The sequence below is a fragment of the Poecilia formosa genome, unplaced genomic scaffold (genome assembly GCF_000485575.1).
Source record: "Poecilia formosa unplaced genomic scaffold, Poecilia_formosa-5.1.2 Scaffold260, whole genome shotgun sequence".
Taxonomy (NCBI): domain Eukaryota; kingdom Metazoa; phylum Chordata; class Actinopteri; order Cyprinodontiformes; family Poeciliidae; genus Poecilia; species Poecilia formosa.
In genome coordinates this window covers 314,808-327,819 of record NW_006800199.1, presented here as the reverse complement: position 1 = coordinate 327,819, position 13,012 = coordinate 314,808, and the positions used below count along the sequence as shown (strand labels likewise).

General features: G+C 39.7%; 2 protein-coding genes across 3 annotated transcripts in view; one reads left to right on the top strand and one right to left on the bottom strand.

The window, feature by feature from the left end:
- The window catches only part of LOC103150690 (potassium voltage-gated channel subfamily B member 1), a 55,831-nt gene extending 49,130 nt beyond the window's left edge, over positions 1 to 6,701 (top strand). Inside the window, exon 4 of the transcript XR_001664527.1 lies at positions 6,690 to 6,701. The gene's annotated coding sequence lies outside the window, so the exon portion shown is untranslated. The remainder of the gene's footprint in view (positions 1 to 6,689) is intronic.
- On the bottom strand, positions 393 to 12,511 carry cse1l (CSE1 chromosome segregation 1-like (yeast)). 2 transcript variants are annotated; one of them, XM_007570400.1, is made up of 25 exons: positions 12,403 to 12,511; positions 10,835 to 10,927; positions 10,491 to 10,633; positions 9,950 to 10,051; positions 9,701 to 9,846; positions 9,523 to 9,613; positions 9,292 to 9,399; positions 8,380 to 8,472; positions 8,109 to 8,276; positions 7,880 to 8,009; positions 7,720 to 7,785; positions 6,920 to 7,122; positions 6,731 to 6,815; positions 6,171 to 6,232; positions 5,938 to 6,074; positions 5,633 to 5,736; positions 5,457 to 5,554; positions 5,225 to 5,375; positions 4,906 to 5,114; positions 4,619 to 4,716; positions 4,432 to 4,517; positions 1,917 to 1,998; positions 1,492 to 1,638; positions 1,080 to 1,311; positions 393 to 934 (listed from the first exon to the last, which is right to left on the bottom strand). In XM_007570400.1, exons 2-25 carry the CDS (start codon positions 10,917 to 10,919, stop codon positions 845 to 847), a joined length of 2,916 nt encoding a protein of 971 aa, XP_007570462.1. In that variant the 5' UTR covers positions 10,920 to 10,927; positions 12,403 to 12,511; the 3' UTR covers positions 393 to 844. The 2 variants fall into 2 exon arrangements, with proteins under 2 accessions (XP_007570462.1, XP_016536354.1); XM_016680868.1 differs by lacking the exon at positions 12,403 to 12,511 and adding an exon at positions 12,134 to 12,154.
- Between the last annotated feature and the right edge of the window lie 501 nt (positions 12,512 to 13,012).

Below are 13,012 nucleotides of genomic sequence, written 5' to 3'. Positions count from 1 at the left end.
CTTTTTTGCTGAAAGGGCAACTTGAATCATTTTGGATCAGTGTCAAAATCAGAACAGCCCAAATTGTGTGAAACAAGAAATTTTTTGCTACAGTTCAAAGAGCAGTGGAAATACTTTTTACTACTTGCCACTTTATTCACTGTAGATTGTGGCAAGTTAAATATTTGTACTTATCTGACCTAGTAGCAAAAAAAATTACCCAAATGATTACAAGCTAAAAGCTCCTGAACCCCATGATGCTCAAACAAAATCAGAATAAATGTAAAGTGCACTCGCTGTACAAGTCAAAATGTATGCAATGCAGTCATTTTATCCATCACCATGCAATTAGCTTTTTTTTTTAGTGCATTTAAACCGTCAACACTGAAAGTTTCAAAGTAAAACAGCAGCGGTGACGGATGTATAGAAGTGTCTTTATTCACATTAAGAAACAGTGCAGGGGGGGAAAAGGACAATGCGACATTTGAGGGAAACATGCAACAGAAATGTGAGTTAGATGCTCGAGCCACAGACTGAAGACACCAGGACCAAAACTAATTGAAACAAACCAAACTGGTAAAGAAATCCCTCCAGTTCTGTATCTCTACCAATCCAAATTCTTTTGAATGACCAAGGAGAATAAGTTTTGCTTTGCCAGCATTTGGTCATGTCTTTAAAAACACTTAAAACGTTTTATCAGAAGACTACCTTTATTCAGGCAAAATGCAGGTTATTTTCCTCCTGTTAATCCATCACAACTATGGAGTCATTTATTCAGCTGAAGTCGACCAGTCATGTTACTCTGGGGCCACCGTGGCTGCAGTGAACGGTGGCCTCCGACCGAGACGTCCCCATATCCTCGGTTTCAAACCAGCTGCACAGAAGCTCCCTGCAAATATCCATGCAGGAACTTCAGGGCCTCCGCGTTCAGACTAGTGTTCAGCATCGAGGGAACCTGCGGAAAAACGAACACAAGGTGGCGACATTTGCTCAATTTTCATTCTGGAAGAATTTTGGAACACATTAGCTATTTGTTACGTTCTCATTCCAGATTTTCTACATGTTTTTCATGTAGAAACTTTGGATGGATCTGAACTTACCCTTCCAGGACAGGCAGTAGAAAGCTTGTGGAGCGACTGGGCCAGCAGGATTTTGGGGTTTCCGACTGCGTCTCCGATCGGGTCGTGTTCCTTCCTCCCAGCAAAGGCCAGCTGCGAGAAGGCCGTCTGGTAGCCGGGCGTGTCTTCTATGTCTATGAAATGCTCGTCGTCTGGGATGCTGTCGTCTTCTGGCAACTCAAACAGACCAATCAGAGCCTGGAGCAGCGGGGTCCTGAGGAGAGAATCGGCTTCAACTCCAAATTCATCTTTTTGACAGTCAAATGAGCCATTTTTCTTGGAATCTGCCTTTAATGCAGAACCAGGAAGTTCATTAGAAGCCAATTATAACTGTGACCATGTCTGGTGTTCATTATGGACAGGCTGAGCCCGTCAGCGTTTCTTTGGTTCTTACCAGAGCTTGGTGTACTCTGTGTCCATCATGGCCGGACACTCTGTGAGGATCTTTGTGATGCCGACGGCGCAGATCTTCTTCTCAACAGTTCCAGACACTTTCTGAACCTCTGGAATAATGATTTTTTCCAACACCATCCCAAACATCCTGCAGTTCAAACAGGTTAAGAGTTTGACACAAAAACAGAGAGACTCAGTAAAAACATGTAGACCAAAAAAAAAAAGCATAACATTTACTAGTAAAAGACAGTAAAAGAGATTCATAGACAGCAGATATTACTATGACATAATCAAGACAAAGTGAAAGTTATCCAATTAATACTGACACAAAAAGCTTTTTGATGTATTGTATGAGGGTAATTAAATATTGGCTCAGCTGTAAAGTGACAAACTCTTAGAAACGCAAACAAAAAGATGAGTACGTACTTTGGCTGGATGCTGTCAAAAATCTCCTGAAGAGCAATCGCTCCGTATTTGACACAATATAAGTTGACGAACACTAAGAAACCTTTGACACAGAAAAAAGAAAAACATGAGCTTTTAAGCCGTTTGGGTCAATATCCCTGATTGGAAAAATGAACTGCATTTAAAATCTAGCTACAAGACTGACCTTCATCCACTTGCACTTATACAGGCATGACAGAAATGTTAAATGTAGGTTTTCAGACCTATGCATATAGTTTAGTTGTCTTTATATTTCAGTTTTTATACCAGTAGTTGTCATGAGCATCCCCATTTCTTCAGTGAACCGTAGCATTTTGTGTTTTGGTTTGGTAAAACAAACATGTACTATTTACCCTTAAATCCTTAAATCCCAAAACGGTTCATCTCATAAAACTACAAAAAAAAAAAAAAAAAAAAAAAAATTGTAAAACAAGACAATAAAGTAGCGCCACTCTTTATATAACTGTCAAGACCTATGGAAATCGTTTTCCGTTGCTTTGCATTTTGCATGACTATAGAATAATGCTCTATAAGGACAGCGTGTGATGAATCTCTGCTGCTCCTGCAAATCCAGGGTTTCCCCCAGAAAACTTGCTAAGCCTGGTGGTCGGGCCGTCGAGGCGGTCCACCGTGTTTTGTTTTAAAAGATGTTAAGTTGACAGGAAATGTAAAAGTATTACTGTGTAATTATATGTTACGGGAAAAGATCTCGAGTGAAATGCTATTTAAACCCACAACTAGTCTAAAAACAACAAATTTGCACTTCTGTTTAATCCAAATTAAGTCATCAGCTCCATCAGGCCCCCAAGAGCTTCAGGGGCCCCATAAATGCTAATATTTTAAAACAGACCACACATACATAAATGTAACACTTGTTTATTGAGATTATCAATGCTGTTAAACTTGATTCAATTTCAGCATACATAACTTAAATGATTTTAAATTGTTTAACATTTAAATGCAAGATTTTAAGGAGTTTACTTTGTAAAACTTCAAAGAACAATATTCATAGTTAGATTGTTTTGTTACCATAGCAACAATCTGATGCTGTGAGTTTAATCTTTGAATTTACAAATACAATTTAGTAAACTGTGATTATAACTTATTGCTTTTTAGGCTGGCCAATTAAACTACTCCCTTCTCCCATATTTCACTAAATCTAACACAGAAGCTGTTAGAGGTGCTGATGTTTTTAGCAACAAAAGGGGCCCCAAAGTCAGAATCTGCTCCAGGCCTCATGCAGCCTTGGACCGGGCCTGCATGATGAGGTAATCTGCTGCACTGCGCAGAGATGCGCAGCAAACAGGAGATTTAATTCAATACTGCTAATGTGGCTTTAGAAGCTCTTTCATTTCGTGTCTGTTAAGTTTTTAATAAGCGTCACAGAAAATATTCTGGTTGGTCCAGTTTATGGGACGAGTTTCTCAGATCTCCGTGCGGCCGCACGCATTAACTCTAAGTAGACAACGCATTTGATATGGTTTGATGCATCGTGTAACCGGAAAAATAATATTAAAAATAATAAAATAATATAAAATCAGCGTGATGCGTGACTCCGAGGAGAGAGCGTTAAAGCTCCTCACCGGGCTGAACCTGCATGATCAGGTTAGCGCTGCTTGTTATCCACAAACGCTCCGGCCAACCGGGACCACAGACATAAACTTTACAGGGAAGACAGACACAGAGCCACACGCTGGGCAGTGTGTTGAGATGTAAACGCCGCATATAATTGTTCATTCACAAAGATAAATCATTCTCACCGCTCCGCAACGCGCCTCTGAATTCGCTACAAGTTATTCCTGCGGTTCACATTGAGCTGCGCAACCAGAGCTAACGCGGCGGGTTTTAAACTCTTACCTAGAGTTCTCCAAAGGATCATAATTCCTCACAGTAGGTTTATGTAAATATCCATACAGGTCAGCCTGTGTCCATTTTGAGTGAAAGGAGGCAGCAGCGTGCGATCCCGCTGAGGTAAAGCAGCGGCAGCGTGAGGCAAAGCGCAGAGGCGCCAGCTGTGTGATTGGTCCGCGCGCTGTAGGCTTTTAAATGCATAAACTATAAACCTATCTATTATAAACCTATCCTTAAGGATAAATCTGCTCTGCTAGTGAAATGCTAAGAGCAAAAGAGACGCTTGAAGCCCGGTTTTAAAAAACAACAAAATAAAAATAAAAAACGATTTTTTTTTTCTCCTTTCCTAGAAACGTAAACAAGCAACACTTAGCCTGGCGGCGGGGCTAGTAAAGCATGGCGGGCCGCCAGGCTTATAATACACTGGGGGAAACCCTGAAATCACATCTATTATTTTAGATCAACAACAAATCTCCCCTACTACACTCTGCACAATAAGGACGATCTTAAAATATAATAACTTAAAGCAAATCCTGGCCAAGTTGAAAAAAATTAACGTTTTTCAATGCTTATTAGATTGTGAATAATACCAAAAAAAAAGTCAAAAGAGTGCTAAAAAAACTGTTAATAAAAAGATTGTACTAACTTTTGATAAACTTTGTAGTTTTAGAGCTCTGGAGTCGCTGGAAGAGCAAAATGAAGATCTGTTTCCTGTACTGAGTAATCGACTCGCTGGTGAAGCAACACAAAAAAGAACATTTAGTTTAGTATAGATATTAATTTGGCAATACTTTATTGATTAAAAGCTGCTAAAGGAACTGCGAAGAACTCACGGGGGCATGTTCTCTATGATGCTGTTGAGAAGGTAAAAGCCTTGATGGTCGTTGGCTTTGGAAGCAATGAGCTTCTGGAAAACTCCAAGCAAGCCGGGCTGGGAGGGAAAGAAACGGGAGAATAAATGTATTTACACATGGAGAAAGGGAAATAAATAATCCACGTTTTAAAAAATAAAACATTATAGCAGCAGCATCCATCACTTTCATTGTAGTCGAGCATGACGGCAAGAGCAATTGGAAGCTCCTGTATTCATTACATCACAAAAAACATTTGACTGACTTACAATTTTATCAGCAGCAGAAGCAGCAATAGAGGCTCCTCCCTTCTCAAGAAAAGCTTGCAGCAGACGCACAAGAGGAGGGATGTTCCCCGTGCGTTCCCACAGGACGGGCTGCAGCAGGTGGGGGAACAGAGCCATGTAGGAAGCAGGAATAGAGTTGGAGTGGATCTCCAGGAGGAGAGACATCACCTGGAACACATACGGAAGAAACTCTGCAAAACAAAACAGAGCACAGTCCGTCGACTTGCTTCATGAACACGTCAAGAGGTTTGTAGGTTGTTTTTTTTTTAAATTTCCCTCAGAAGCCGAACCCAAAATGTACCTTGGACGTCGTTCTGAAGGATTTCTGTGAAGACGGGGAAGAGTGCTTCCTCGAAGCTGCTGACGGTGGTCGGGTTGGCCTTGCAGGTGATCCGCACAGACAGGCACAGAGACTCGAACAGGTAGTGGTTAAAGTGAGGCTTGCTGGGATTCTGGGAGAAAGTAAAACATCTATGTGAATGAATATACCTCGCAAGAGAACTATGACTATTCTAGATCAATACAATAGTTACCTTGCTGACTAAGAGCAACTTGTGAGTGAGCTGGCCAATCAGAGTGGGAATGTAAGGAACGATGGCCTCCTGCAGCAGGGAGAAGCTGCGCATGATGGCTTAGGGGGTAAAGGGAAAAATCTCAATTTGCAACTAACTTTTAACTTAAAAGATTGGTAAATAAAAACAAATATTACCTTTCATGATGTACTCGTTTTCTGCAGAACCTGGAAGAGTGAGTGCTTTGAACAGGTTGGTGAGCAGCTGTTCAGTAAAAGGCGCCATCTCTGCTGAAGTGATCCTGAAAACAGATGATCATGAATAAATACTGAATTCCCGGAGAAATCTCTCGGTAGAGCTGCTTCAGGAAACAACACACTGAAACCAGGCAGCATAATTTATTAGTTTTGGGATATTTAGACGTCTGTGCAGGAAAACCATAGTCATCTAAAGCCTGACAAACACAAACAAGTTTTCAGAATAAACCTCGACTGACACTCACAGTGTTGCATTGTTGGGGCCTCTCATTGTGAACAGCCTCTCCAAAGCGTGAGCAGCGTAAGTGTGTTCGACTGTGCTCTCCGCCTGCAGATGCGTTATGAGGAGAGGAACTGCCTGCAGTAACTGCTCCTTAGGAAGCTGAAGAGAGAAAAACAAGACGAGCCGTTAGTGAGAAATTAACTTTTAATTTCAAACATTAAACAAGTTCAGGAGGAAAAAAAAAACAAACCTTACCTTACTTCTGAAAATCATAACATACTTGATCGCGTCTGCTTTCAGCACTGGGAACTCATTAACTATAATGAGATTATAAGCATAAAACAGTTTATCAAACAGCTCTGTTTTATGTTTTCAGATTCGATTATGTCAGTAATGGTTTCTGCAGCCATGAAACTTCAGAGAAACTACAAAGTCGTCCGAGTTAAGGATGGGATGTTCGCATCATTCAGCTCAATGGTGGAAAAATACTTGTGAGACAAGAGTCTCTGTTACTAGAGTGCCACTATGCTGCAACTCTGGACGCATGCAGTCAAGCTTTCTTGTGGAAAGTTGTCAGATGAGAACAAAGCAGTGCAACAGATTGACTTTACAGTAATGCTACGTTACACTTTGTAGACTCTCTGTAGTTTACAAGCTCCTATAAACCTGCTGGATTAGCTTTTCTTATTTTACGTGCTTTCCTCCCCCAACAAGTATTTCCCTTAAGGACTTTAGGCTGTCTATTACAACTTCACATCTATACGTAGGAAATAGATTATTAGTATTAACTGCATACAAACCAAGAAAAGTCTTACCATTGGATGATTTTAAATCTGGGAGAATATGGTTCACAAAGAATTCAGTCAGATTCACCAGTTCGTTGGCTTGTGTTATACCATGCTGTTAAAAAACAAAACATCAATCAAATAAATAAAAATATGATTCACCCTTTACACCTATAAAGGGCCCCCCCAACACATTTCAGGTTTTAGACGTGAACCCACCTTCTGTGTCTGGGCTTTGGAGGCCAGCGATGTCACCAGGTAGATGGCTGCGTCTTTGTGCTTCCAGTTCTGTCCGGGGTTCTTGGCATATTCTGACAGCATCGAGTTCACATAGCCAGAGAAGATGGCCGTGACCGGCCCCTCGAAGAACTTACAGAGACCCCTCACCAAGTCGCATGCAGCCCTGCGACGGGTGTCGATGTCTGAGGAGAGAGAGAGAGAGAGAAAAAAAAAGTGACAATGCAGATTTCCGTAAAGAAATCAAAGTATAAAAACAAACTGTTTTAACAACGTCTAGTAAAGATAGCACATGCTGGCCTCAAACAGTACAGATACATTCACAGGGATACAACTCCCCATGAATAGCTGAAGTTAAGAAATATTTCAGACCCCTGAATAAGACAAAATGCTTGTAACTGCATATATACACCAAATATACGTTAATACACATTAATACCCACAATATAATCCATCTTAAGACTACTAGGGAAGATATTATGCACAATCTTCCTTATCTCTGCTCTTAGGATGCAACCAATCAATGCCAAGGTAAACGAATGTTGCTCCTGGATTGGCTGCTTTGGAAACGCCACCCAATAGATATTTGCATTTTCTGTTGTCTCTACAACAGACAACTCTCCGGTGAAAAATAAAAAAGGCCAGGGTCCACTGCTCACCTTCAGTCACACAAAGACATGACTTTAATGAAGAGAACCTCAGAATAAGAGTGTTCGGTATGTTTATATTTCCATTAAGAAAATTCATTTTAAAAATGTGATTTAAACCATCCTAATCTTTACCAGATCCTTCAAGATCTCTCCGAATGTATTCCTCTGAGTTATCTTCAAAAGCCTCCTCATCTGCACCTGAAGACAGACAGGAGACGGCAGTCTGGTCAGCGCCACATCAGCACAGATCCAGGCCAGAATTCAAGGCAGCAGATGTCATCTGAGCACCTACTTCTGAACTCCATGTTGGGCACAATGACCTTCTCACAAATGCTGGTGAGCGTATTCTGGTCCTCAAATAGATGCTTGTAATGCGGCCTTTCACACACGGACGCTAAAAACTGAATAGCATTGCTAACAAGCTGCAAGGAATTGCATATATTATTGTTTGTGCACGAACAGAGAGTGAAAAATTCACATATGCATGTCAGGTAGTGTAATAGAGAGCCCAGCAGTCTCACCAGGTCATATTTGACTTCCTGGCCGGTGGAGACCAGAAGGTTCCAGATAGCAGTAACAAAGCGTGGCAGGTACGGCTGAAATTCCTCGTCGTACTTTTGAGCGTAAAGAGCCGCGTTGTCACAGATCTGAGACTTCAGCAGCTCCAGGAGACCGGCCTCCTCCTCATCCTAAGTGTTGGGAGGCAAATTAAATAAATATATGAAGGTTTGACCAAAACAGAGCTTTTTAAAATCTTAAGTTTACGGCCGTATAACAGAGAGGACAACACACATCTGTTTGTAAAAGCTTATTGTCCAGAGTCAGAAGGCCGTGGAAATTGGTCATCCAGGTTTCCATGTTGTCCTCAAAGAACTCTGGAAGGTCCTGTTAGAATAACATGGAGGACATTAATAGCATGCAGAGGACCTGTGTCATTTTCACATTACGTACAATTAAAGAAAGCATAGAAATAAACTACAGTAGCTTGGAAAAACATTCACACCATTTCAAATTTTCTCACATTTTGTCATGCAACAAGGTAATGCTTTTGTTCCTTATTGGGATTTTAAATTATAGACACAAAGTAGTGCAAAATTGTAAGTGTGAAGTAAAGCGATACACAGTGTATTTATTTATTAATCCAAAACTTTTGGCATTTCTATTCAGTCACAAGAGACGAGACAGAGTGACGACTCAACACACAGCTAGACGTATAATAAATTTGCTTAAATGAAAGTGTATTAACATCTTAGAAAGGCCTAGAATCTAAATTCAATTTAGGTTCTATGGCAAGACTAGAAAATTGCAGAAAGTCCGATGTTCTCTCTCCAGTGACAGATTTTGATGTTTTTTTGCAAAGAAGAATGGAGAACATTTTCAGACAGCTGAAACTGGTTCTATGAAATATTGACTACAATTTCTTGTTCTCCTACTTTCTACTTTGTTTGTCCATCACATAGAATCCCAATAAGACTGCATTGAAATGTGATTGGAACATAGCAAAATGCAAAAAATAAGACTGTTGAGGCACTAGATTTTTATTTAAGAACAAGAAATTAATTTTATGTTTAAAACATGAAATTTTAAAGGCAGAAATGCCATTTTCTGTGTTCAAGAGACAAATAGCTCTAGAAAAACACTAAAGTTATTAAACAAGTCAAAGCAAAAGAAAAAACAAAAAAAAAACAAAAACATAAAACTGACCTGGAAGTTAAGACTGTAGAAAAGCTTTGAAATGAGTGTTAGGGACGAGAAGAGGACCTTCAGGGCGTTGGCATCGTTGGCGTGAGTTTGACACAACTCGATGGTGGCCTGGAACAATCAAACAGACGCGTTTGTGAACTCCTGACTACAAAGTATTTTATTTTAACTTTGGAAAACAGAAGCAGCCTGTTTGTAAGACTGTTGAATCAGAAAAGCAGTGAGGTTGCAAACCTTGAAGAGCTCCGTCAGAGGAAGGGCAAACGTGTCCAGTACGAGTTTAATCTCGGTCCAAAGCTCGTTGGACTTAAACTCGTGGCGGTACCTTGGCAGCGAAAACAGTTTCTTTTTACTTTTCCAAGCAGAAATCGTCTCCACTTGAAACTTTATATTTAGGAAGTGAAGGGCTTACCTCTTGAAGAGGGAATGTGCGGTACGGAGAACGCCGTTGATGACGTGGAAGTCTCCGCTTCTGAAGCGGGTCACCATCTCTGTCAGAAGGTCCGGCCATTTCTGAGGAAAATCTTCTCTTCCTATGATGCTGATGGCGTCACTCAGCTGCATCCGGTACATCAAGCACAAAAACAACGGTAACACAAATCACTGCAGATGTTCGGATTAGATTAGATTGTCAAGTTAAGGCAACAGGCGATCATTTTACCTGTTTCTGGATCTGCTCTGGGCTGCTCAGCATCAGATTTACAATGTTCGCTTTGATCGCTGTTCGGTCGGCGTCTGAGATTTTGTTTGGTTCGTCTTCAACCTTGGAGAAACAAATCGAATTACTTTATTCACCAATAACTGCAAAGAAATGTTGTGAACTACATGTTTTAATGGGTATTAAATGGTGTAGGTAAAAGACTGTATGTATATTTTTGAGATTGCTTACAGATTCTATAAAACCGTGCGGTGGAAAAATAATTATACAGGCAACAAACTGAACTTTTCTGTAATTTTATTGCACAGGCGATGTACAACTTATACAACTAATGAAAACATGCTGCTGCCCGCCACTCAAATGGAGATTTTCCACGTCACAGAGACTTATATTTTTACTCTGACTGCTGACACCAACGGGACCTCAGATTGTTTCTGTCGCACCAGAGACATTAGCACTCTAGAGCCCTGTTATGGCTTTAGAAAGTTCTGTTACGAAACAACAAACGGGCTGTTATAATACTCAAGCGGCTGAGCTGACTCACAATTCTCCAGTTTCTTTTTATGTAGTTCTTGAAGGTAACAGCAGCACAGACACGGATCACGTTGTCTTGAGATTTCTCCAGCAAAGTGAGAAGTAACAAGGGGTAGTTCTGGTTTCCTTCCACCGACTCGAGAAACTTTTCAGCTGAGAAAACGAACAAACAAATAGGAAAAAAAAAAGAAAAAAATCAGGTGGTATGACAAAGCACTTGCGTCAATTTCTATTGTGGTTCATACAAGAAAAATAAAATAAAATACATCAAGTAAATACTTCACAAGAGTATCCCCACTCCCTCCAACATCACTTTATAATACCAAAGGCAAAGGTCAGTGAAAGAAGACCTACCTGGACGCCTGACTGTTGGATCTGGGTCCAATGTTTTCCTCAAAAACTCTGTCAGGGTTTGCAGGTTAGCATCATTCAGCTCCATGCTTACAGCTAACAGCAAAAAACACTTGAATTACATAAAGATAGACCATATACTAACTAAAACACACTACATTTTAAACACTAAAATACATACTAAAAACATGCACTTCATTAGACTAATACTGTCATTACAATGCAGCCTGTAGATGAAAGGTCATTTGAAGTCAGCTTTCACTATTGTACTATTTTTTTATGCTAGATAACATGAAAATAGGAGAATGTAAATCTCAAGTTATCAGCCTGTTTGCTCATTCAGAGAATTGTGAATTTAATCAGTTTTTTTTTACATGGAAGACAAGCTTCTCATTTCTTGAATATTTCTCCTGTACGTTTTTTTTATTAAGGCGAAACACTGTAAACACTTAGTTGATGGAGTATTACAAACAGGGCAAGTCTATATAACAGCATATTTACCAACTGCCAATGTAGTAGTGTGAAAACACACAAAGCAAAACAAAAAAATGTAAAAAAAGCAAGGATTTACTGGAAATAAGCAGAGGAACCAGTCTTAAAATATTTTGTTAATGTAATTTTTAAGTAAAGGCTCATATTGATTATTAAATGCTTCATAATATACTAGGGTAGTTCAAATCATATTTTGTCATGTTTGTAAGTAAGATGTTTATGTGTCATTTTAATAGGAATTTGGTTTATTGCAACCTTAATTGTTATATAGATGGTATTTTCATTTCGGTAACATATAGAATGGACAGAACAAATATGCATGGTGTGACGTCTGGGTGCACAGGACCTAAAACAGTCTGCAAATGTTTGACGCATGCAAATACTAAAATAGTGCAAAATGAAGCGAGCAGTGTTTGCTTCATCAATCTGTCAATATTGAACAGAACTGATAAAATGCTCTGGAATTCCATATTTATTCGTTACTTTTTCGGCGGAAGAGAGGGAAGTTGGAAATGTTTATTTTTACCAAACTCAAATCTGATATGTGCACCGGCGTGTAAAGTTGAAACATGTAGTTCCCTGTTCAAAATGAGTTCAGCTGCTTAATGATGTTATTCTCGTCTTGCATTGCGGGTCCTTTATGTGTTATTTCCACAGCTGACAATCTGACAAAATTTCTGTTCCGCTCATACAGTGTTAAAATATTAGCTAACCTGCTAAATGTTCTGAGTTTGAATATAAGCACATGGCCTTCTGGGTGTCCCAAATACAGGGTCGAATGCAATGTTCAATTGTGTCTTAATGGTGTACCTTTTAAAGGTCGTAGTGCAAGCGTATAATAAAACATTATCATTTAAACCGGTGTGGAAATCCAAACTTCAGTGACCAGAATCTCCTACAGCTGCCAGTCACCCAGCTAATATTAGCTGTAGCGTGCTAATGTACAGGCTGCTAACGATAAAGTTAGCTAATTCCATCAGCAAATATTAACTTCTCAGCCATCTTCGGAAGACCAGGACGAATCACTGAAACCTTATCCTAACATATTTCTGGGCTGGTGAAATACCGGGATATCTTACCGTTACAGAACTTTACCAAGCAAGGATGGAACCTAAAGCCACCACAGACCGTCTAGACGTGCTTGCAGCTTTCAAACGTAACTGCGCGGCCAGTGACGCGCAAGCGCAAACGTGAAGTCAAGAGTAATGGAAATTTTGACTCTTTTCTGTGATCCGAGTCATTTGGCTCGAATCATCGACAAGATCCGGCTCTTTAAACTCCTAAACGGCTCTTCCCTTAATGTTCCCAGCGCTACAAATTCAGCATAGCTCAGTTATAAAAATGCATTCAAATAATGTTGGTTAGTTACTCTAAAACATTCTATGTGAATACATTTCATTAATTTCATTTTACAAAATGTGAAATTTTGAATCAGGATTGCACAGAATATAAGTAAGCCTGAATCACATTCTTTAAAGCATTTAAAGAATACAAAATTAGTTTAGAAAACATAATGTATTTTGTCTTAGCATAGTGCTGTTTCTTGCAAGGTTAAATTAGAATGAAGATTTTGTATTTAGTGGTTTACCTCAGTCCACAACATGGCAGTGTTTGGAAATCTTCAATGAAATTTACAGGCCTTTGACAGCACTTTCCTGTCCTTTCCTTATAGTACCCAGTTCTGCTTAT

Coding starts and splice junctions, on each gene's coding strand:
- cse1l (XM_007570400.1), bottom strand. CDS start 10,919: ATGGAGCTGAATGATGCTAACCTGCAAACCCTGACAGAGTTTTTGAGG. Junction 10,052..10,490: donor TAAAAAGAAACTGGAGAATT/GTGAGTCAGCTC, acceptor TGTTTCTCCAAG/GTTGAAGACGAACCAAACAA. Junction 6,233..6,730: donor AGATTTAAAATCATCCAATG/GTAAGACTTTTC, acceptor ATCTCATTATAG/TTAATGAGTTCCCAGTGCTG.